Here is a 26,376-nt window from a genome sequence, read left to right on the forward strand (position 1 = left end):
ATAACTAAAAGTTTACATTTTAACAATTTTGTAAAACTGCTATATTTTGGGGCCAAAAAGGGTCTTACTGGACCTACTACCTATAGAATAAAACAAAACTGAAACTAAAACAATAATGAACGAAAAACAAATGCAGCATGAACAACTAACTGAAATAAAAGTTATGGTGCGTAAACGAAAAACATCACTGATCTTCTATTGGAAGCAAGTTCTTGTGTACATAACGGAAAGCTGGGACTTTTACAGTACGCCTTGAAATTAGTTGTCAAAGGTACCAGGATTATAATTTAGTACATAAGACTCATCAGTGACGCTCATATCAAAATATTTATAAAGCAAAAAAAGTACAAAATTGAAGAGTATTGAGGATCCAAAATTCCAAAAAGTTGTGAAAAGCAATAACTCGTAAGAAAGGTGTATTTTCCATTAACAATTCAAACTTTTCTGATTGGATTCCATTAATATATCCTCCAGAACAAGAATTCAAAGAAACAACAGACACGGCCTCTTCTACCTAATTTTTCGAATTATACTTGTATCTTGAATTTGACATATACGGTCATCTCAGTACCAGAATATATGCACAACGAGATGATTTTAAGTTTGAAGTTATTAATTCAATCTACCTTAGTAACACTATTTCAACGTGATCAGCATCTGAATAAACATTTCCCAATTTTAAGAGCTAACAGCTGCTACTCAGACTTTGTAAAACGCCACCAGTGTCCGGGCAGTTTGTCGCCGTGAATGTCAAATTCTAGGTATAAGTTCTAAAAATGAGGCGGAGGAAGCCGTGTTATAGTGTTCTTTAATTTGTCTTTGTATATAATTATTACTTTAATGATTAGTATATTTTTGGTAATATACATTTAACGTGGCTCGCTATGGTAAAATAAATGGATTCTTGTCTTTCTTTTTGCTAATGTGCTTTATCTAATATGCCTTTTTGTTTTTCTTTGCTGACATATTTGTTTGCATTTATAATGATTAAGATAATAACACAATGTTGACTAATGTACCTCTAATTTTTTTTTTACATTTTTACCAATTATGTCTGTTTGTTTTTTTCATACATCGTTGACAATATAATGGAATTTTATGCCACAGTCATTCAAGTGAGAGGTTTAGCTAGCTATAAAACTAGATATAATTCACGATTGTCTACATAAAAAAGACTCTACCAAGAAAGGAATGTGACAGCTTTTTTCCATTCGTTTGATGTGTTTGAGCTTTTGATTTTGCCATTTGATTGGGAAATTTATGTTTGAATTTTCCTCGGAGGTCGGTATTTTTGTCGTTTTACATTTTGATAGTATTAATATTAATATCTTTATATAAATCAACCTACATATGATGACAACCAATGATACGAAAATAATTATTGTATTTCGTTATTGTATTACAAATAATTCACTAGTGCTTTTGTGTTCCAATGCTAATAGTCAGTGATAACATTGAATTTTCAATCTTTCATCAAAATTTAAAAATCTTTTTTTCGAAATATTAACTCACCATTTTTCTGTCCGACGAGAATCCAACTGCCAACCAACCATCTGATTTTCCACTGAGCTCAAAATCTACCGCTGCCTTTTGTTTATCCATCCAGTAGCTAAGAAAATAGTCGCACTCAAAGTGTTGACAATTCTTCACTCCATTTCTGAAATTGGTAAAAGAAGGACGAATCTTTCATTACATTTGTTCCAAATTAAGACAAACTCAGATCAAGTTTGGAATTGCGGGGCGTCACTTTTGCCCCTTTACAAATGGAAAAAAAATACTAAATGTTATGAAACTTATACAAAATGCTTATTACCACAAAACGCGGATCAAGTACGAATTTGGGTGGCGTCACTTTTACGTTTCTTTATGTATGTTCCTTTATAACATTACATGCACGCGGGGTATCATCTGTGTCCCATTTCACACTTATTTTTTTTTAACTTCGACCAGATCTTGAAGTAGACACTTTCACATATTTTATCAGAATCATTTGTTAACCCATGCAATTAGTGTCTTCATCATGGCAGTCTTAAACATTAAAACTAAATATTAGATAAATGATACGCTTACCGGTAGTCTAGTGCTAGCGTGCTAGCATCGAGTACGGGAGATTTTTGGCTCAATTCCAGGCCTAGTCCAAATTAAAAACTTGAAATTTAATATAAGCTGCTTATCCACTAAGCACGCGACATATAGACTCTTTCCATGTAAAGTTTGTACTATACCTGAAGCAGCTTCTGGTCTTTCCACATTCTAATCCATCTGAAATAAATGTGCCAACACTTGAGAAATACTTATTTATTATCTGTTTGTGGTTCTTTTATCTCTAGATACAATACTGACCGATGTTAACAGACTTTTTTCAGCTTTGAATATTACAAAATGGTATAAATAATTTTTTTTTTTCATATTTGATTTAGGTCTTGTTACAAACGACAAACAGTAAAAACAATAAATCTTAGAAACCAAAAATATATTTTATGTATAATGTATCCACTCATTGGGCACGATCAAGCCGTCCTATTTGATTTTTCCACTAAAATGATTGAGATACCAAATTTTAGCCGAACAGATATTTATATTGTTTCTTATTTGTTATGTCGGGCCTTCTATTGCCCAACACTTGAAATGGATTTCTCTCATTGGTGAAGGTCGCACTGTGGTCTATAATTGCTTACAACCACTGAATTTTCACTCTTATGAATAGATATATACATACTATATAAACTCCTCCCCCCTCAAAAAAAAAGAAAGGAAAAGAAAAAGACATTTCCGTGCTGAGTATCATGACTTTAGTAATTGTTCTGTCCAAACACAATAACTGCCATCTGGTTGCAGTCATCGACATTATGGCGGCTAGTGTATGAATAGTTGACTCTCTCCTGTGCCGATCGAGGTGTTCCATTGCTTACTTGCCCATTATGCCGTTACATTGCTTCCGTGCCCATTATGGTGTAACATTGCTCCCGTGCCTATTGAGGCGTTAGGGGATGACGGCTGTCAAATTGGAGACCACAGACGGAGCATTGTAACATTAAATAAAATCAAACTTTTGCAGGTTACATTACAAAATACTTTGTAGTTCTAGGTTTAATTGTTGTTGCATGTTGTTGAATGATAAATCAGTCAGCATCATTTACAGTGTTTGTCAACACCAAATTAATGCCCTTTCCCGACACAAAACTCAGTTTGGACAAACCGTACAAACAAATTCTCGAAACTCTTAACCTCTATTCTTCAACTTTCTTAAATCGATTTCTATGTGTTTGGTTGGTAATATTGCATAATATATCTGAGTGCTTGACTGCACTGAATGGATTGAATTTTATAAACTGGATGGCCGTTGTTTTATGGTTAATGTATTTGTTTGTGTTAATATGCTATAATATATGTCTGTTGTATATCATACCATCTGTTTGTGTTAATATGCTATAATATATGTCTGTTGTATATCATACCATCTGTTTGTGTTAATATGCTATAATATATGTCTGTTGTATATCATACCATCTGTTTGTGTTAATATGCTATAATATCACCCCGTATAACCCCGATACAAATGAAACCGGACGTTGACGCGTTCGAGTCGTGCACACCTTGAACAACCGAGGTTAGACAGACTAACAATTACAATTTTAAGGTAAGTCCTTTAATATTTCTCATGATATTTTGCTTCAGTATATACTATGATATGTCACTTATATTGTATTGCTATTTTTTTTAAAATACTTTATTTCTAAAGGCTAAAATTAACGAAACGCACGACCTTGGCAATAGTAAAAGCATGTTTTCTATTTTTAATCGTTATAAATTCTAAGTTTCTCGCATCTTTTACTTTTGCAAACATACATTTCTAAAAATCGTATTGTTTTACCTAAACAAAACACTTAAAGTTGTAGATATACATGATATATAGACAACGAAAAGTGCATCTCTTTGTGCATCTTTAATTTTTACCTCTGTACGCTTCGTTGTCTTTACACTGTTGTATACTGTACGAGTCGTTGTGACGATATTGCGTTAAAAAAAAATTATCATGTTTTAAAACATATTTTTGTAAGTAAATCTTAATATACACGTTTCAAATTTACCATCATAAGCCAATATATTATTCTCATTGTACAGACAAATTCCAATTTCATGTATTTCAATTCATTTGTGCATATAAGAAGTTTCATTAACCATGCGAACATGTCTATTATTTTGAAATTCAATCGTTCGACAAATTTCAGATGTTATAGATTGAGCGGACGGCTACCTGTCAATCTGTCATTAGAAATCTTTTCTAGTATTGGGCAACAGTAATTTTATTTTTTTCTCGGGAAGGGGGAGGGGTGGATTAGAGTCCTGAGGAACAATTTAAAGGCCTGGTAAACGCTGAAAATTAGCAACCTTACAAGAAACAGAATTAAAATTATATTCTGAAGTGTAAAATGCCGGAAAACGATTATTGTTCAACAATGAAAAATAAAATTTTCACACGATTATGCCACGTAAAGAAAATAAAAAATATATTCTTATGCCCCCTCCTGATATCAAAAAGTCTTCTCCTTATGTCCAGTTATGTTATGTGATATACAAAAAAAATAAAAAAAAAATAAGATCAAATTTATACTACAAAAGCAAATAAAGCATGGCAGCAAGGTAGCAACAAAAGACATACAGTAGGTTTTATAGGTTTGTGCTTACAAAAATATTCAGCATTTGTTTTAATAACAAATAGATAATCTTAAAGCTTACGGGGGCCTTCTGACCACTGGTCCCTTCTAAAAAATGTTTTCGAGTGGCTATGCTACTATGCTCTTGACTTTATGCTAGTATAAAACACGAACACATATGACAAAAAGACATGAAATACCGATCTAACTTTAGAGTAGTTGTAGTTACTGGGAGCTAGTGCAATGTCAATTTTTCAACTACATCTTTTTTAATTTGAGTTGAATGTAATACATGTACTTTTTAAATTTCAGTATATATCTTATGGAGGAGGAAACAGTCGAGGGGTCCGATGACTCAGAAAAAGAAGAAGTGGAATATCACAGATGTAACCTATGTGTTTATGAAACCAAAAGAAAGTTTGACCTTAAACGTCACAAAAATAGAGTTCATGAAAACCAAAAACAGGAAAGTGTTCCCGATGATAGTAAAACTTATCACTACCTTCGTCATGTTTGTGGCCTTATGTTCCAGTCAAGATCTGGACTATCAATCCACATTAAGGACAAACACACATTAATATTCAGATACAAATGTAGCACTTGTGGTGATGGGTTTAACCGGCTTTTTGGACTTTAGAGGACACCTCAATCTACACAATTTTATAACATGAGAACAGAGAAGTGTCCCCTGTGTAGTAAACAATTCACGTACAAGAATTCCCTGAACGTCCACTTTAAGGCTCACCACTCAAAAGAAAAAGAAGCTCCGTCGTACCTGTGTAGCACTTGTGGTTGTCCTTGGACACGTTCAGGGAACACAGGAAAGTGGTTCATGAAGGTCGCCTTTTGTCCTGCATATGTGGAAAACAATTCAAATGGCGATCAAGTCAAAAGTATCATTTATCTGTTTGTTAACTTGTACAGAGAAACACATAATAATAAAAAATTTCACTACAAATGTTTTTTTTTCTTATTTAATATGCTAGTTATCTAATTTAGTTTCGCCTGACGAATGACAAAAAAATCAATGGCATAATGATGGTTACAGCTTGACCTCATTTTCCTGTTGTGTTGGATTTCATGATTACTATAAAAAAAAAATCGAACCACTTCATTCAATACAAAACGTAAAAATCATAACAGAAGAGGGATCTAAAATTAAATATCTTCTGATTCGTCATTGAATTCAAGTCCTTTGCGAACATGAGGAAGTATTTTTGATTCATCTAACCGATGGAAGAGGCGAATAGGTCGTATTCATCTGGCTGGCATCGATGGATCACTGATGCAAGATTTCACTCGTCGTCTTGTCCCCGTTAACTTTGACCTCTCAGGTTTATCAAATGGGTGATTTCTTCAAAATAAGATTTTTTTTGTTGCAAAAACAAGCATAAACACATAACACACTAGCCATAAAAAACATACAAACGCACAATTTATTTTTTTAAATCATTTTTAGCTAAAGAAACAATAACTGCAAAACCGCTTTTTTCTTGTTCGGGTTTAGGTATTATTTTATGAATGGTTTTTGTTAGTCAGCATATCAACATTTGAGTTATGTTTTGTTGGTCTGTCATGTTACTTCAGAGGCATAAGTTGTCGGAATTGATATTTCCTGCAATACACTTTGTATCGTTTATGATTATTGTAAAATGCCGACATTTAATGCTGTCCTTAGTTACATTATTAAAACACCCCCATATGACGACAGTTTCAATAACATACAACGTTAAAATTTGGTAACGGTTGTGATAGATAAAACTATGAAATTTCACAGTATACATTGACATAATATGGATCTTTTATGTAACGTCATTTTGTAAAGAACACTCCAGGAGGGGATAGAAAAATTTAACTCTGAATTCATTGGCTCGTATTTTCCTCTTTCAGACATTTCTTCGTCTATATTTCCCGTGTTTTTTAGACCTGACATGAAACGAAGAAATTTCCCTTTGAATAATTTGTATCCTGTTCTTCAAAATCGTTTGACAAGTTCTGAGTAACGCATTGATGAAGTGTTAGATAATATATACCACTGTACAAGTCACAGAATAAACGATACGCAATGTTTTCAAACGGAAAGGAACCAGAAGCCAAAAGTTCATTAAACTGTACAAAAGAATTCAATTCGCCGACATCTCTCAAATTTGATATCACCTTTGGCAAGCTAGACGATAAACGTTCAAGGACGTCTTTTTCAAATATTCTATCGTCATCAGATTCTATAAAAGATTGGTTATTTAATACATCTGGTGAGCAATGGTCAACGAGCTCGTCTGGTCGTTGTCGTTTCGGCAAACTTGGACCAACAACTGCGTTTTGACGAGGCTCGAAATCGTGAATATTTAGAGATATCGAATTTGTATTGGCTGTGATATATTTATTTTTTGACTTGATTTCATCTGGAATAACGTGGAAATTGCGAGTTTTTAGTACACTTTTGCCTTCAGATGTGCGCTTGATTATACAATTCAATTCTTGCTTTGGATGACTGATAATTTCATGGTCTACTATTTCGCCAAAGTTGGCAGATGACAGTTTACAATAGAAACACAGAAAAAAAAGGTTGCTGCTGCCATCACGAGTACCTTAAAAAGAAATTTATTTGTGACGGTTTTTGTCAACGAACTGTACAGTGTTTATTTGTCATTGAGGAACGAACTTGACACATTTGGTGGAACGAACGATACAGTACCAGATAACCTAATTTTGTACGATTTCGTGTTTAATTACATTTCTAGAGAACATTTGAAGCTGACGAGACGAATTAACTAGTAATTGTTTATCATTGATCAAAGTATCGCTTCGCAAAAGTTTATATAAGATGAGATATTGACCACTGTTTACCCCAAAAAACGTAGAATATCACACCATGACTGTGCGTTTTACATATTGCAGTTTTATCAAACGCTTTTTACAAAATCTGGAATTTACAACCATTTTATAATTGATTATATAAACTAACATGCTTATGTACGTATTGATATATACTCACATAAATTCGAGAAAGGCCCTAGAAGTTGTTGTCATTCCAAATGTTGTCCTAATTATCGCTTCGAACGCGTCAACGTCCGGTTTCATTTGTATCGGGGTTATACGGGGTGAATATATGTCTGTTGTATATCATACCATTTGTTTGTGTTATGCTATAATATATGTCTGTTGTATATCATACCATCTGTTTGTGTTAATATGCTATGATATATGTCTGTTGTATATCATACCATTTGTTTGTGTTATGCTATAATATATGTCTGTTGTATATCATACCATCTGTTTGTGTTAATATGCTATAATATATGTCTGTTGTATATCATACCATCTGTTTGTGTTAATATGCTATAATATATGTCTGTTGTATATCATACCATCTGTTTTAGATCTGGAAGCATAATTTAGGAAGTTAATCTACCAACTGTGTGAAATTTTGCCTGGGTATTTAGACGATACTGTCAATAAAAAGACTATAAAAGACCAAGTAGAATCATTTTCATAAAAGCGTGGACAAGACTATTCCTTTGCGCGCTCAGGTTATCAGGGTCAGAATTAAGTGAACGCTCGTCTAACTAACGATCGAATAACTAGCAGAGAACTAAAACTTGTTTGTTGATTTAAATGTTGAATTCTTAAACTTTCTTAGACTTTTTTCTTCATGTGCACCTGCATAAAATTTACTCTTTTATTCTATTGAAATCCCCCTGGAAGGGCCTCTGACAGACTTGGTGAGCGAAAAATCACTGTATTTGATAGCCAATGACAAACAAGTTAAAGGTAAATGATTTATTATTATTAACGACAAAAGTATTGCGGTTGTCCACGTGCACTCTGTTATGAAAATGATTCTATATACCACTGTACATAACTGTATCCATATTGAATGTCCCCAGAAATAAATAGTTACACTGACGAATTCAGTTTATAATTTTTGTTTTTCCTAATTTTAATGGTCTTAAATCTTTATTGTGTATGTATGGTTAAAACAACTACCACAGTTCATAGCATTACCATTATGCATTGTACATGTGTGATTAAATACATGTCATTCCATTACTCATTGTACATTGTACATACATGTATGTAATCAAAATACATGTCATTACCATTACTTATTGTACATTCATATATGCATTTTAAATACAGATCAAGACCATATACACATTAATCATTGTGCATGCTAAAAACTGAATTACAATGAAGCAAACCAATTTCGATATACATTAACAGAATCCCTAGAGTACAATATATAAATACAAATAACGTGAGTTTTTGAAGTCTTTAATGGCTGTTTATGGTTTATTTCAATTTCCCTGTGTTTTAATCTGAGACAAACTATATAATAATGTAAATCTGATTTAAACTATCTATTGTATCCAAATGTAATTTGATAAAATAACGACCATCATTGTAATTGTTACGAGACTTATGTTCGTTAAATAATGACATTTTATAGAAATGCATCACGTTTTTAATTACAAGTGCTCTCTGATATTTAGCTCTTTGTCCAAATTAAACCAGACAAATAACAATAAGCTGAACTGTTTTGAATTTAAATCAGGTATCGTAGATATTCTTGTTTTCGCTAGCATGCATCCTTCCTTCATCTTAAATGTATGCACTCGAAATTCTCATTTCATCTTTTATCTTCGGTAGCAGCTTTGGTTTAAGAACCAAACAAAATAGTTACATGTAATGGATATTTTAAGAAAAGTAGGGAAATGAACAAAAATGTTTAAAAGAGGGACGAAAGATACCAAAGGGACAGTCAAACTCATAAATCTAAAACAAACTGACAACGCCATTGCTAAAAATGAAAAAGACAAACAGAAAAAGAATAGTACACATGACACAACATAGAAAACTAAAGAATAAACAACTTTAACTTATTCAGTATTTGACATTTATTGTCCAAGGATCTTTATAAATAAAACCGGTTAGTGTTTAAATAAAAGCGTTATTTTCACAGAACCTTTCTATGTTAATATATTTCTTTGAAAGTGCTATGAGTATACAATTCTTACAACACCAGAATGTTAGACTATGCTATAACTTCGCATGTATAAAGAAGCGTATCTATAACGACGTCTTTACTATATATTAAATTACATAGTCACATAGAACTTTTATACACATCAGGCCAAAGGATTTGATGCTTTTCCTATAGTATTAACGTACTCATTTGAACCGGACGTGACTATGTATTTATACATTAAACTAACGTGACTGCGTATCATACATAACACGTGCTGCGTATAATACACCAAACAAGCGTGCTGCGTATACATAATACATCATACGGACGCGACTGTGTACTTTACACCAAAAGGACGTTACAGCCTCTTATCAACCGAACGAATTCCCCTTTTGAGGCTATTTTCATTAAGTAAATCTGATAGTCTCATCAGATAATTTATAGCTGCATCTTACATGTTTTAAAAAATAAATAAGTTTGGCTTACACTCAAGTGTAATTGAATTGTTCTTTTGACTTACCTGTGATGGAAGATTTTTCTGTATAACTGGGGTGTTCTATTGATTGCCGTTTCTGTCGGGTTTTCGTCACATTATTTCCTGTTCAAATAAGAATGACGAATAAATGTTCAAATATACTGATCATGTTCTGGAAAATAAAACGTCTACAAATACATAATCATTAACTTAATGAGCGTAAAAAACCCATTTAAGTCATATGAAACGTTTGACTGGTGAAAAATAATGTTTATCCAATTCTTGAACCAATAAAATTTAATGTATATATCATCAACCAAGTCTTCTGTGTACGATTTTATCAATTTTTACGCATCCATTTCGTATAAACGTCAAAAATAATCTCTCAGTCAGTGATGTTGTTAAAGTATGTCAGCTAATTAATTGTCGTGTTTTGAAACCGTAGTTTACCGATTGTCACCCTAGTTAGTAAACAATCAACAAAGAAGCATGGATATTGAGCACGTGTATAACATGTACAATAAGATAATATTTTAGTTCAATTACAGATCCTTGCGTATTCATGGTATTGCGATCGCCGGATGTTTTCGAGAAAGGTCACGCAGAGTTCACTGCATAGGGAATACACATTGGTGAATTGTTTACTGGAAGCAAACAATTAAAAAAAGATTAGATTTCGTCTTAATTTGAACAAATTATGGAACTTGATTTAGAAAAAAAGTATATATAAATATGAAAGTTTTATAATAAAAACTAGCACTTCTGTTATAAAAAACATAAATTATTAAGCATAATATGTTTTAATTTGAAGTTTCACATAACTTAATTTAAAACTTGCAAATGTTGTGTCTTTCACTTATTTTGTAATTAGACATTATGCATAAAAAGTTGTCGAAATAATAATTAAACAATTTAGGTTCATTGAAAATTGGGATCTCCTAAATTAACTTTACAGTCTATGATCTAAGTCCAAGAATTTGCATCAAAATGATGTTGAATAAAAAGTGAACTTATCTCCTGCACCACTTAGAAAACACCATATTTTCAAACTAAACTGTGACCTATAGTTGTTTATGTCTGTGTCATTTTGGTTTCTTGTGGATAGTTGTCTCATTGGCAATCATACCACATCTTCTTTTTTATGTCACATCAATTTTATTATGTTAGTTCACAGACACCACATGGTTTCTCTCTCAATTTATAGGTGACAATTGTTGCAAGAAGGGATAAAAATGAAATACACAATACCAATCAAGAAAAGTATCTTCTAAATTAACTTTACAGTCTATGATCTAAGTCCAAGAATTTGCATCAAAATGATGTTGAATAAAAAGTGAGCTTATGTCCTGCACCACTTGCATTAAATATGTGATTCAGATTTTTTTCCAAAAATTTATTTTTTTCAATAAATTGCAAGATTAAAATAATTTAAAAACCATATATAAAAATAATTAGTTTTCAAATAAACCTTGAAAGGCAGGATACATCAAAGATTATTTCCAAATTTTTTTTTTTTATAAATTTTTAAAAAAGGGGGAGGGTCAACCCCAAATGTGCCTGTGCATTTTCCTAAAACTTTTAAATTTTTACAATTTTGTGTTTAAAACGTCTGTAAGTGAAGAAATATTATCGGTCGCCTTATCAGTATGAAATGACAGATTTATAGCACTACTTAACCATTTTATAATTGAGAGAAGATATGAAATTTTCACTTTCTTGTGCATGGATCTAGGACAGTTTAACATAACAAACCTGTACAATTTTATTTTAAAGCCTTGTATAATTCACCCCTTCGACAAGGTAAGATGTTTATATCACGCTTGCTTGGAATCGGTTAGTCAAATAAGAAAATTTACCAGTTTACATTTCATCAAGGAAATAAATTCATTTTTTTTAAATAATGTCAAAACGAGTATGTGTTGCATGAATGCTAATGAGAAAATTATCACCAGGGTTCAAAATGAAGTGGTACATGGTAGGCAGTTAGAGGTCACCGTACAGTCGTCAATAATTAGGGGAAAAAAGGTTAAACTTAAACTATATAGAAATAATACATGTGGTAAGCATAATTCCAGCTGTCCTGGATTTGAGCAATTATAAATCACCGTAAAGAGTATAAACACAATGAGCAAAAACCAGACTGAGAACACATAAGGTAAATACAGCTAGCAATGACCCCGACATGGGATTCATGTGGAATCAAATTCAAACAGATTAAATTGTTAACATATGTAGAATCAAACATGAAATAAACTGTTTTTAATCTCTAACAAAATACACGTGGAATTGAAAGTTTAAATTTATGAGGGAATAATTTTAAAAATCATGTATATATTCTCTTTCTAAAATTGAAATTGGAATTTTGGGAAAAGGGTATTAATGTCAATTTGTATAAGACAAACAACATATTGCTTGTTAATTGTTTATTAAGTTGGAAATAGGGTTTGGCAGGAGACTCTTTTCTGCAGGATACATATATAAGTAATCAGTTATACCTGTGCCTATAATTTCTGGTGCCTTTGCTGGTTTTATTCTAGTTTCCATCGTAGATAATACCCTATGAAGAAAAAAGCTAATTTGCTATTTAAAAATCCTCAATGTGTCCGGCAATTTTTTAAATTACAGTTATTGTAAGTATGAATAATATAATGCATATAGAGAAATCTATTCAGCATAGGTTGAAATTGACCAAATGTGCATGACAATATACAAAGCAGCATATCATGTAAGTTGAAAAACATCAACTGTTATAGTATAGATATCCTTATCATATTTCTTATTAATTTGCAATGGATGGAAATACCTCCTCTTGAACCTCTTTCCCCTATATGTATGTCTTTACTTATTCCGTCAACAGTGGTCAATTGAAAGATTTTCTATAAAAACATGAAGCTTTAAAATAAAAAAATAGAATCTCAGACATTAAATTGTGCGCATAAACCTTCCTGTAAGAAGTGTGTGTACTAACCTTCCTATAAGTTGTACCTCGCCATGCATCCTAAGCAATACATATGTTTTTCTGTGGAAGTTTTTATAAACGACTATGCTATCACGAGGTGAACACACTGAAGTGGTTGTAATATTTGGTCTTGTTTTCAATATTCCACCATTGAAGATCAGTGTTCCAAGGTGGATATTCTCAGGCCAGCAAATAAATATATCTAAAAAACAAAATATATGAAATAAATTTTGTTATATGAATATTTTTAAGGTATTTAAGAAGTTAAAGTGAATAGTATTTGTGATAAGTGTATGTTTTTTTTTTATTATTAATTACATGCAAACTTCTAAATTAATCTTTATCAAAAGTAGAGTAATTCATAAAGGGATAGATAAATGTTAACCATGATATACTTAAAGGACATGGATGGAAATAGAAATTACTTAATAAGGTTGATATTATCTTTTGTTTGTTTCTTTTTGTTATTTCAGGGGACGTTGGTTTTAGTTTTATTGTGTGTTTTTTTTTATTATTTTGATGATTCTATTGTGCCTATTTAGAGGTAAAATTGGATGTCGGGATATCATGACTTCCCTCTTTGAATTTATCGGAATTTTGATTATTACTACTAGCTGCAAGTTGAGACTAATAAGTCTTATTCGTTGTTGTGGAACATAGTTCGCTATATATACATGATATATGAAGCAGTGTTAACTTTACATATATACAATAGAAGTACTTTAGTTTTTCAATCATATATCTCGAGTAAACTGAGAAGAAAATTAAATCTGATAGTGTTGTCTTTCTTCGTTATTGTTTCAATGACTTTCATTATCATTGTAGAGATTGTCTTACACTAACTTAGCTTTAGGGATACAGAGATTTTATGAAGAAGAAAAAAAACCCATAATATAGCAATAATGCATTTCATAAATTTTGTAAGTGGCTAACTTATATCGAAAGGTTACCAAAAGTTCAGGCTGAATTGTAAACAAATAAACTATTTGCATTGGTAAGAAGTTATAGTTTTATAAGGGATACTTTTCTTGATAACCGTTAATGCCAAATATATTGCCAATAAAAAAAAACATGTACTTCTTACAATGTCATCAAATATGTACACTTCAAAGTTTCGATATATTAAGAAAATGTTCTCACACGCCTTTTGTTTTGTTTAAATTATCAATTATACCATGTATTACATAAGATCACATAACGCTTTCGCGCCTTCAGCGGAAAAAGTATCGGCACTGACAACTCTTACTTTTGAGGCTTTAAATCTAAAACTGACTAAAGAATCATCCGTCATAACTAGTGCCAAAAAGTGAGAGGCTGCACGGAAGATGTCAACATTGCTTACACGATAAAACTCAATATTGCGAAGCTACAAACCGAATGTAAAATAGTTCCCTTTACTAGAAGAGAGGCATAATATACCAAAAGGATAGTAAAATTCGTATGTCGTAAACGAACTTACAATGTCATTGCAAAAAATGATAAATGACAAAAAAAAGTAGTAAAAAAAACCACAAACTAGAAAATTGAAGACTGAACAACGTAGCCTACAACACGTAAGAACTGTTTATTCTACACTATTCTGACTGTTCTAACTTAAACATACAAGAATGTTATATGACTATGACATATTTTTCTGATCGTTCTACCTTAAAACATTTAAGGACGGTGCTATGGCAGATTATTCTGACCATTCTACATTAAAACATTTAAGGACAGTGCTATGACAGATTATTCTGACTGTTCTACCTTAAAACATTTAAGGACAGTGCTATGACAGATTATTCTGACTGTTCTACTTTGAAACATTTAAGGACAGTGCTATGACAGATTATTCTGACTGTTCTACCTTAAAACATTTAAGGACAGTGCTATGACAGATTATTCTGACCGTTCTACCTTAAAACATTATAAGACAGTGCTATGACAGATTATTCTGACCGTTCTACCTTAAAACATTTAAGGACAGTGCTATGACAGATTATTCTGACTGTTCTACCTTAAAACATTTAAGGACAGTGCTATGACAGATTATTCTGACTGTTCTACCTTAAAACATTTAAGGACAGTGCTATGACAGATTATTTTGACCGTTCTACCTTAAAACATTTAAGGACAGTGCTATGACAGATTATTCTGACTGTTCTAACTTAGAACATTTAAGGACAGTGCTATGACAGATTATTCTGACTGTTCTACCTTAAAACATTAAAGGACAGTGCTATGACAGATTATTCTGACCGTTTTACCATAGAACATTTAAGGGCAGTTTTATGGCAGATTATTCTGACAGTTCTACCTTAGAACACATTAGGACAGTTTTATGGCTAATCATTTTGACAGTTCTGATATTACCTTAGAGCTGATCCTGGCTGTTCTCTCAAAGAACGCTAGACTAGTTCTACTGATGAAAGATTATTCTGACAGTTCTACCTTAGAACACTCAAAGTTCTATGACAGATTATCCATATATATATTCGTATATAGTATAATAAAAAAAAAATGCACTCATACAAACAATATGCAAATCAAAAACAATTCTTTTATCTCTTCCTCAAATTGCATATTATAGCGTGCATCAATTTTTTTTATGATCATATTATTACGCTTAGAGTAAATACGAACAGTTAGCGGCAATTCTATTAGATTTTATTATCCTCATCTAAAGCACAATAAAATGTTGTATACACTATATTGATCTGACTACTTAATGGTCTATGCTACATTTGTAAGAATTCATTTACTTAATGAATCAGTGTAAGTTGACGGCATTACTTGTTTGTTATATATTTTTTTATTTGTTTATGTTACTACATTTATTCAGCTTGATTTAAAACTACGTAAAAATACTTGCAACTTGCAATTTTTTAGATGTGGTATGATTGCCAATGAGACAACTATCCACCTAAGTTCAAAAGGCGTTCATTTAATTATAAAAAAAAACCAACGACCTGCTTCATAATAAATCAAATACAAAAAACAAATGACAGACAGCAAGTAACTGTAACAACTATATGACAGACTCCTAACTTGGAATATGCACATAAAGAATGTTGCTGGATTAAACATGTTTATGAGCGCTCAAACACAATTAACATAAACACTAATTACCAAAATTATTGATCTAAGAGCACACGCAATAAATGAAAGCTTGTTCACACAGGTGGGAGACTAAACCAGATTATGTGACAAACGTGTGATTTCACCTGTCAATTGTCAGTGTCCCATTTTCATCAGTTACACGCCCTTTGCCTCAGCGTTTTGCGTCTACATACGTCATTGATGCGCTACTCTGGTTTATCATCAAACTATACGGACCCCTGATACTTGCTCTGTGTGTTGGCCGAAGTTATAAAGTGAGGTCTCGCTGTTAAGGTCTAATATCGGCGAATAAGTGTACATGGGAAGTCAATAATTCAATATCGTTACATTTATAATGATTTTGATAACATAAAGGATTTTCTTTTTAAAAAAAGCAATTACGTCCACTTATTTTAGAGAGTAACTTATTTATTTATTTAGAACATGTTCATTTTTTTTAATTTGAAGTTTCATTTGACTTAATATAAAATAAAGGGAAAGTATATAAAAAGGAACACAAGTGTGAACGGAGAAATTTCACTAACAACAGGCCTATTTGGAAAACAACAAATCTTCCTTATCGACTTGAAACTCTGAATCCGCTACTGAAGAATTCATTTAATCAAGACCGTTGAAAGTTCTTTTAATGTTTTAAAAAATCTATTTCCCATTCTATAAACATTTTCATTTTGAAAAGCGTATTTTTTCTCCACTTTTAATGATGAAAAACGCGAAAAATACAAATTCGATCCTCTTTTGATTATAATATGTCATTATAGCTGAAATTTATCTGACAACATTTATATAAATCACTGGACTAAGATTGAGAAATATGATTGAGAGTTAATTTCGAGAACATTTTTATCAAGTTTACATGCATTTTATTGTGTTCAATCTATTTAAGGATTTTTCATTTATCATTTTAATGAGATAGGTAGATTTAGGATTTTTATTCATTCAGTAAATGTTCATATAAAAAAGAAGATGTGGTATGATTGATAATGAGACAACTCTCCACATTAGACCAAAGGACACAGAAATTAACAAATATAGTTCAGCATGTTAATTTACAAATATATGTGACATCACCCATTAACTTATTTCCATCACCTTTTTACATTGCTACCACATGTGAAGGATGATATGCGTTTGGATTTCTCGAGAGCTTTTACATTTCGTAGTCTTCCCACAAGCTAAAAGGACCAAATATGCAACATATTTATTTTTAATAATAACATCCTTTGAAAATATAACTCCAACTGAACTATCCCATTTTTGTAATATTGACAAATTAGTATTCCATCACTATATCAAAAGTATATGTTTCAAAGGGAAAGATTAATATTTCAAATACTGATACCTTTGTCTGTAGGGGGAACATATGCATGTATCAGGATTGATTGATTGGTTGATTTATTTATTTGTATTTGCTTAACGCCAAGGACAAATGTTTCAGATATTTTCAGGAAGTGAGAAATTTTAAAATGAACCAAATATGTTAGTTCTACATTTAACATTATGGAAAAAAAAAACTGGAAATTTAAACTTTCCCTGGAACGAATGTCTGAATCAGTATTTTGGACTAAGTGCAGACATTTGACCTCAACACAGGCCATCTTCAGAAAGCTTAGTACTTATTCTATACACGGAGGTATGGGATTAAAAGCTTAGTACTTATTCTATACACGGAGGTATGGGATTCAAAGCTTAGTACTTATTCTATACACGGAGGTATGTGATTTAAAGCTTAGTACTTATTCTATGCACGGAGGTATGGGATTCAAAGCTTAGTACTTATTCTATACACGGAGGTATGGGATTCAAAGCTTAGTACTTATTCTATACACGGAGGTATGGGATTCAAAGCTTAGTACTTATTCTATACACGGAGGTATGGGATTCAAAGCTTAGTACTTTTCCTATACACGGAGGTAAGGCATTCAAAGCTTAGTACTTATTCTATACACGGAGGTATGGGATTCAAAGCTTAGTACTTATTCTATACACGGAGGTATGGGATTCAAAGCTTAGTACTTATTCTATACACGGATGTATGGGATTCAAAGCTTAGTACTTATTCTATACACGGAGGTATGGGATTCAAAGCTTAGTACTTATCCTATACACGGAGGTATGGGATTCAAAGCTTAGTACTTAATCTATACACGGAGGTATGGATTCAAAGCTTAGTACTTATCCTATACACGGAGGTATGGGATTCAAAGCTTAGTACTTATTCTATACACGGAGGTATGGGATTCAAAGCTTAGTACTTATCATATACACGGAGGTATGGGATTCAAAGCTTAGTACTTATCCTATACACGCAGGTATGGGATTCAAACTGACAACGAGAAAAAATATAGTTACAAGAAATGTGTAGTCATTGTCATTGTTAACGTTACATAAAGACAATATAAATTATTTTATCTTACCAATAGATTTATGGGATATGATTGGTTAATGGACTACACGTGGTGACTATGTTTATTTGATATATGGTGTCACATGGCTAGTTACCATAAAGGGTTAGCAACCATATAGGGTTAATGGGGAGTTACTTCCCTTTCTAAACAAAAAAGATGTCACAACCCTTTATAAAAACAACACGGTGTTGAGGAAGTTTCTGAAAGGATTCAACAGACGACGAAATGACGATGAAAGGTTGAAATAAGTTCATAAAACTTAATTAAAGCTAATAAGTTGTTACTGTTGGCATAACGAAGTTACTCCCCTTTAAAAACAAAAAAATAAAACAGACGAAGAAATAAATACATGTAATACACGATTGAAATAAATTCATATAATAAAACTAAAAAGTTGTTATAGTTGACATTTTTTTCGTATAGACAAATGGAAGTATATTAGGATCTTAATACTAAATATTGAAGACTTGATCACTTTGATAGGCCGATAGTAAAAATACCACATGTGTAGATAGTCGGTAAGATAAACTCGTTACACAATGTACTAGTGACCTTATACGAGATATATGGGGTCAGTAAATTCCATATGGGTTGAGAGCGAAGCTAATAATACTTCACGTTAAAATGCCATATTTTGATCGGCTAATACGAGGTTGTTAACTTACTCCATGACATGACTGAGATGGTTATAATTTTTTTGAATGTCACCCTCTCGTCCTGACCAATAAAAAATCGATAATTAAAGGACAATGAATTGAATTTACATCGAGTTATTAAATACAATGCTTGAGTTCTACATTTTAGCTTAGATTCTATTATTTAACCGTCAAAATTAAAAATAATGGACATCTTGCTTCACTTCTGTTGATTGATCTAATACCCGTAACGTTATGTACGTGACGTCCATAGAATACTTTTTAATAAAATGTATCTGTAAACGACAATAATGATAGGACATTCAGTATAATAAATTAAATAACACGAAGCTGAGAGGGTGATAGAGTAAATTGTTACCCCTCAAAAAAGTATTGTCAACCTTGGCTTCGGCGCGGTTGACAATGTTTTTCTCGGGGTACAAATCTACTCTCCCAACCCTCTCAACTATGTGTTATTTGTATATATATGTCATAAATACGAAAGACAAATGTATTACTAAATTGAAAGAAAGACTGTCCAAAGATAATCAAAATTATGAAACTGGAATAGAATACCATGCTATGAAGTATGGCAGTAATCCGCTTCAATACATTATATGAAAAGCAATTTATTCTCTCTTAAATTAATTTGTGATACTCTAGAGAAAATGTCCTTCAGTATCCAATGATTTGTGACGTCGGCACAGGGGAATGATAGAATGACCAAATTCTTTGACGTCTTACTACAAATGGTTCAATAGAATTATCGAATCGTTTATCATAATCATAGAGCTATTTCTGGACCAGACAAGCATAAACGGTTCTGATAACTGGCAGACATATTTTAACTAGTTTTGTGCGCATGACCATTTAATTTGATATATGCCTATGCTAAAGAACTCATGTACGAAAGATGGTAATGATAATGTGTATAATAATAAACTTCCTGTCGACAATTTTTAACGTTTACAAGTCAAGTAAAATACGTACATACTCTCATGCGACAACTAGATGTACTTCGGTTCATTTACTGGCATATATATTGTTATGAAAAGAGGAATGTCCGAGCGGTGGATTCTTTTCATAAACAAATATCGAAAATAGAATTATAATGTTCAGCTACAAATATTTGAGATAACGGAGAAAGTTGTAGAAAATGATGATTTAATTAACACATATAAAATTATGATCACAAATCGGTATAAAATGTCACAGTTCCTGAAAACTTAATGGTAATCTGAATAAAGTCCGTAAATATATGCTATGCTATGGAACAGTTCTTCTGACGGAAAAGTTAAGAGTATGTCCAAGGATTGCTCATTTGAATATATACGAATAATAACAAGCCAGACCGATGTATTAAATCACTGGAGCTCTATATTCTATAAACCACTTCAATACAGCATACTATAAAATCCTTTCTTTTCGTGTCCTTACTTCACTACACCCCGTGTCTAACGTCTCCAAAACAAAAGTACTCATCAACGTCATCAGCTTGCAAAATCCGGGAAACTGTACAACGTTGTTTAGAAATAATGTTCACAACACTGCCCTCCTTTTTAAAACAATTTCGTCCTCGAAATAAATAACAGTTCATCAGACCACGTATGTATAATAATCGTAATACTACAAACAACAAACTCCATGTCTCCTAATTCTATTGGCTGACTGTTTAGAATCAAGAATTTTGAATTTCTTAGTACATGCTTTCAAACGTTTTACATTAGCACAACACAATTCCTTACTAAATATATTGCCAGATGTCAGTTCTTTGTCTCTCATCTCTGGTTTGTTTATACATTTCCTCAAACGATTTCCAACAGTCACCAGGTCTATTAATTTTATTTTAGGGCATGTCCGTCTAACATGTCCTCTCTCTTTGCATTTTGAACACTTTATTTTCTTCACAGAAGTCCTCACTTTCTTAATGGACGAAACACAATGCAAATCCGTGGTTTCACACGTTCTTTTACAAAAGTCACTATTTAAATTTTCATGTTGTTTTGAATTCCCTGTATCTTTACGAAAAGTCTCTTTACAAAGTTCCTGCCAATACATTTCCTCTATAATCTCGCCAATGTTGACAGGTTGCTTAATCATTACATTCAACGCTACGCTGGAATCAGTATATCCCGATAAAGCATATTCTGTAGTGAGCTTTACCAACAAATTATTGTCTATTCCAGGAAACGATTTCCTTACCATAATCTCAACTCTACAAACATATTCCTGAATAGATTCATCTTCCGATTTTGACACATTTCTCAGTCTAAGTCGGCACATCCCGGGTGTTTCATTATCCCCAAATCGCCATTTCATAGAAGAATACAGTTTCTCAATATTAGTACGAATATCAATAGGCAAGTGTGCTGAGTATTCTAACGCTTGGTTCCTCAATGCAATTAAAAAATAACAAACCTTGTCATAATTGTCCCAGCAATTACGTTCTGCATAAATTGAAAACTGCATCCAAAATCCCTCAAATGAACCTGTTCCATCAAATTGAAGAGAATATGAATCTGTCATTGTTTTTATATGAATTTCCTCCTCTTTTTGAAAAAATCGGTTGTCTTTTGCTTCAGTAAAATCCACACTTCATACTGCACACGGTAACTTTCTATACAGTATTCAAATACTTCAATCCAACGTTATTCTTATCTTATTTAAAAACACAATTTACTTGTCACAAAACGTAGGTAAGTTCGCTGCCACCAGTGTTATGAAAAGAGGAATGTCCGAGCGGTGGATTCTTTTCATAAACAAATATCGAAAATAGAATTATAATGTTCAGCTACAAATATTTGAGATAACGGAGAAAGTTGTAGAAAATGATGATTTAATTAACACATATAAAATTATGATCACAAATCGGTATAAAATGTCACAGTTCCTGAAAACTTAATGGTAATCTGAATAAAGTCCGTAAATATATGCTATGCTATGGAACAGTTCTTCTGACGGAAAAGTTAAGAGTATGTCCAAGGATTGCTCATTTGAATATATACGAATAATAACAAGCCAGACCGATGTATTAAATCACTGGAGCTCTATATTCTATAAACCACTTCAATACAGCATACTATAAAATCCTTTCTTTTCGTGTCCTTACTTCACTACACCCCGTGTCTAACGTCTCCAAAACAAAAGTACTCATCAACGTCATCAGCTTGCAAAATCCGGGAAACTGTACAACGTTGTTTAGAAATAATGTTCACAACATATATATATATAACGGCTGGTTATTGTTAAAAATCTTTTCAACGAAGGCACTATATCGTTACGAATAACAATACAAGTACACAAAACATAATTTTATAAATGCCAAAAAATTCTACACAACAACACCAATAATTAACAAAAAAGAAAAAAAGAAACATTAAATTTAATTATCGATATTTCATTATAATCAAAGTGATGAAGGATATCTGTTTTCCGAAATATTTATATACATATATATAAACGTGATATATCAAAGAGAAGACACCCCTATCAAAGAGCAGATAACAGCGGAAGGCCACCAATGAGTCTTCAACGCAGCGAGAAATTCCAAAGGTTGTTCTCAGCTGGCCCCTAAATAAAAATGTTTACTAGTTTAGAGAAAATGGACGTCATTCTAAACTCCAAAATATATAAATGAACTTTAATTTAAATAGAACATACAATACTTAAAAAGGCCAGAGGGACAGGCGCAAAAATGCGGCGGGGTTAAAAATGTTTTGTGAGATCTCAACCCCCCCCCCCCCCCCCCACACAGCAATACGCACAGTAAAACTCAGTTCAAATAAATTTTAAGTCCGATGTCAGAATAGGTAACAAAAGAAACTTAGCAAAATGACAATGATACATACATTAACAAAGGACTACTAGCAGTTACTGACATGCCAGCTCCAGACCTCAATTAAACTGATTGAAAGATTATGACGCCATCATATGAAAATCAAGTACAATCCCTCCCGTTAGGGGTTTAGTATCATACCACTATGAAGTATATGAGAAGAACATAACCCGTATCATGGCAACAACTTGTGATATGAATGAAAGAATATGTGAAAAGTTAAATCACAAAAATACTGAACGCCAAGGAAAATTCAATCGGAAAGTCCCTAAATTATCTAAATTAAAATGGCAAAATCAAAAGATAAAACACATCAAACGAATTGACAACAACTGCCATATTCCTGACTTGGTACAGGCATTTTCTTATGTAGATAATAGTGGATTGAACATGGTTACTTGCGCTAAATCTCTCACTTATATGACAGTCGCATCAAATTCTACTATATCGACAACGATGCGTGAACAAAACAGACATAATAGGTAAAAATGGCAAAATAGGGATACAGCAGTCATCACCGTGTCACAATCTCATTAAGAACAAAAACAAACAGATATTTAACAAAGAAGCACAAAAAGCATATATCAAATTTAACAACCACGTTCATTGCTTACTTATTTTTATATTTTATTTAAGTATGTTAAATCAACCCATAAAGCATAGAAATAATTGAAGTCCTGTGATCAAATGGCTAGATAAACATCAACTCTGGTGTAGAAATGCGCATTTGACGTAAAATTTATGCGTTACTGAATTAAACAGCTTACTATCAATACAATGACACATAAACTTAAAGCGAAGTCTATGTTCAGTATTATACAATCTACAATGTTACACACATCCATTTACTATACATAAACCCGTAAATCAACCAAGTCTAGATATGTTATATAAGAATTACTCAAAAATATTTAAAATTTTACAACAGCGCCATTTTTGTAATAAAGAACAAACTGTCACTTTGATATAAACAATTCAATTCAATTCTTTATTACTTTGAGCAAATGATGCTCATCAGTACAAATATAATATATATGCAAATACAATATATCATAAATAAATACATAAAACATACATAACTGATAAATGAATACATCCGAGAAGAATAATAATCTATATTAAGTATTGGTTATAACATGTCTGTTCTACGTTTAAATGCATGGAAAAGAAATTTACAAAGGTTACATATGTCTTTTACATTTTCTGTGCTCAACAACTGTAAAAGCTTAAATGACGATGGACGCTTATAATAATATGGCTTAATATACTGTCTTCTAATTGCATTATAACAATCGCACTGTAAAATGAAATGAAACTCGTCTTCTATTGTATTTAAAGTACAGAGAGTGCATTTTCTTTCAGATCTATTAACACCGTGATATCGTCCTGTTTCAACAAATAAGTTATGTGAAGACAATCTTATTCTCGTTAGATACACTCTAAAATCCACATGTTTAGTAAGGTAAAATTGTAAACGAACATTATTTATACAGTATTTATATAAAAAACACTTTGGCGAGCCATCCAATAATTGATTCAAATGTTGATTAGCTTGATCAAATATTCTAGTTTTGACAAAATACTTATAAGAAGAGTGTCATTTACAACTAAATTATCTTGGTTATACCAGAAGTCATTCAGACCCAAATTAAACAATAAATACTTCAGTTGATAAATCCAACTATTTCTGTTATTACATTGATTCCGTACCTGCTCTTTGTAACAATTTTCTAGAATACAATTATTCGTTGATAAAAGTTTAAACCAGTATCTTATAATATTATACAATCTAGAATATATCAAAGGATATCTTCCAAGCTCATAATACACCATTACATTTGTTGTACATTGTTTGACACCTAAAATATTTTTGCAAAAATCTAACTGAACTTTTTCAATATTAGAAGCTTTATGAAAGCCCCATATCTCACTGCCATAGCATAAAATACTACTTATATATGTATCAAACAAATTAAGGTATGTGAAAACATTCAAATATAAGGATGACACTTTTGATTTCAAGGCAAATACAGCTTTCCTGCCTTGCTCAGCTAATTGTTTTTGAGTTTTTAAAAATTTTCCGTTATAATTCAACAGAATACCTAAATAACAAAATTCATCAACAATGTCAATAACACTACCATCAAAATACCACTTTTCTTCAACCTTCACATTACCACCATTTCTAAATACCATTATTTTTGTTTTAGCATTGTTCACAGTTAAACCCCATTTTTGAGTATACAATACAAGTGTGTCTAACATATCTTGTAAACCTTTTACAGAATCAGAAAATAGTATCATATCATCGGCGTACATAAGCAAAAATAGAGACAATTCCTGTACTTCATACGTTACATTACCGTTATTTAAAAATTCCATTTCAAAATCGTTTACGTACAATGAAAAAAGGATTGGAGAGAGTACTTCCCCTTGCATTGAGCCAACTGTACTCGTGAACTGCTCTGAATAAAAACCATCAATTCGTACACATGATTTCACATTTGAATACATTGATTTTAGTATTGATAAAAGTTTCCCTGTTATACCAACTTTTGACAATTTCAACCATAAATTCAGTCTACATATTGTGTCAAACGCCTGTTTGTAGTCTACAAAACAGCAATACAAACGATTCTTACTGGAGAGTGTTTTTTGAATGACAGTTAATAAACTAAACATCTCATCAACTGTACTGCTGCCCGGCCGAAATCCAAACTGTGCATCAGTTATAATGTCATAGGTATCGGACCAAAGTAATAATCTCATATTAATAATGGACGTGAACAATTTGGCCAAATTACTAACCAAACTTATGCCGCGATAGTTTACAGGATCAGACGGATCGCCCTTTTTAAAAACTGGAACAAGTATCGCAACTGTCCATGTTGTCGGAAAGTAACCAGAAGACAATACCCTGTTGAACATTTCCTCTAAGAACGGAATCAGCACATCCTTATATTCAATTAACATTTCGTTCAGAATCCCGTCAATTCCATGACTTTTCCCACGTTTCAATTTGGAAATGCATTTCAAAATTTCGTCCTGCGTGATAACACGGTCAAGTTCTTCGTATGTAGTGTCTTGTATACTCTGTGTGTCATTGACTATTGGAGTGGTACTTGATAACTCTTTAAAATGTTAAAAAAAATGACGAAAGGGGGACTTCTGTATTATTAGCGCGCTTCTTTTGGAACATTCTATAAAACTTTTTAGGGTCGCTTTTACGTAGATGCTCCAGCATGTCACCTTCTTGACGTTTATACTGTCGTTTTAACTTATTTTCGAACACTTTGTATTGTCTCTTCGTAGAGATTAGTCTCTGATGATTTTCTGCTATT

General features: G+C 32.1%; 1 protein-coding gene across 1 annotated transcript in view; it reads right to left on the reverse strand.

Annotated features, from left to right (window-relative positions):
* The window catches only part of LOC139513046 (ferric-chelate reductase 1-like), a 51,382-nt gene that overhangs the window by 4,207 nt on the left and 20,799 nt on the right, over positions 1-26,376 (reverse strand). The window contains exons 2-6 of the mRNA XM_071301155.1: positions 13,071-13,263; positions 12,598-12,659; positions 10,148-10,225; positions 2,226-2,262; positions 1,513-1,657 (exon numbers count right to left, since the gene is read on the reverse strand). Coding sequence (XP_071157256.1) covers positions 1,513-1,657; positions 2,226-2,262; positions 10,148-10,225; positions 12,598-12,659; positions 13,071-13,263 — 515 coding nt within the window. The remainder of the gene's footprint in view (positions 1-1,512; positions 1,658-2,225; positions 2,263-10,147; positions 10,226-12,597; positions 12,660-13,070; positions 13,264-26,376) is intronic.

Source organism: Mytilus edulis, chromosome 2 (assembly GCF_963676685.1).
Source record: "Mytilus edulis chromosome 2, xbMytEdul2.2, whole genome shotgun sequence".
NCBI classification, from domain to species: domain Eukaryota; kingdom Metazoa; phylum Mollusca; class Bivalvia; order Mytilida; family Mytilidae; genus Mytilus; species Mytilus edulis.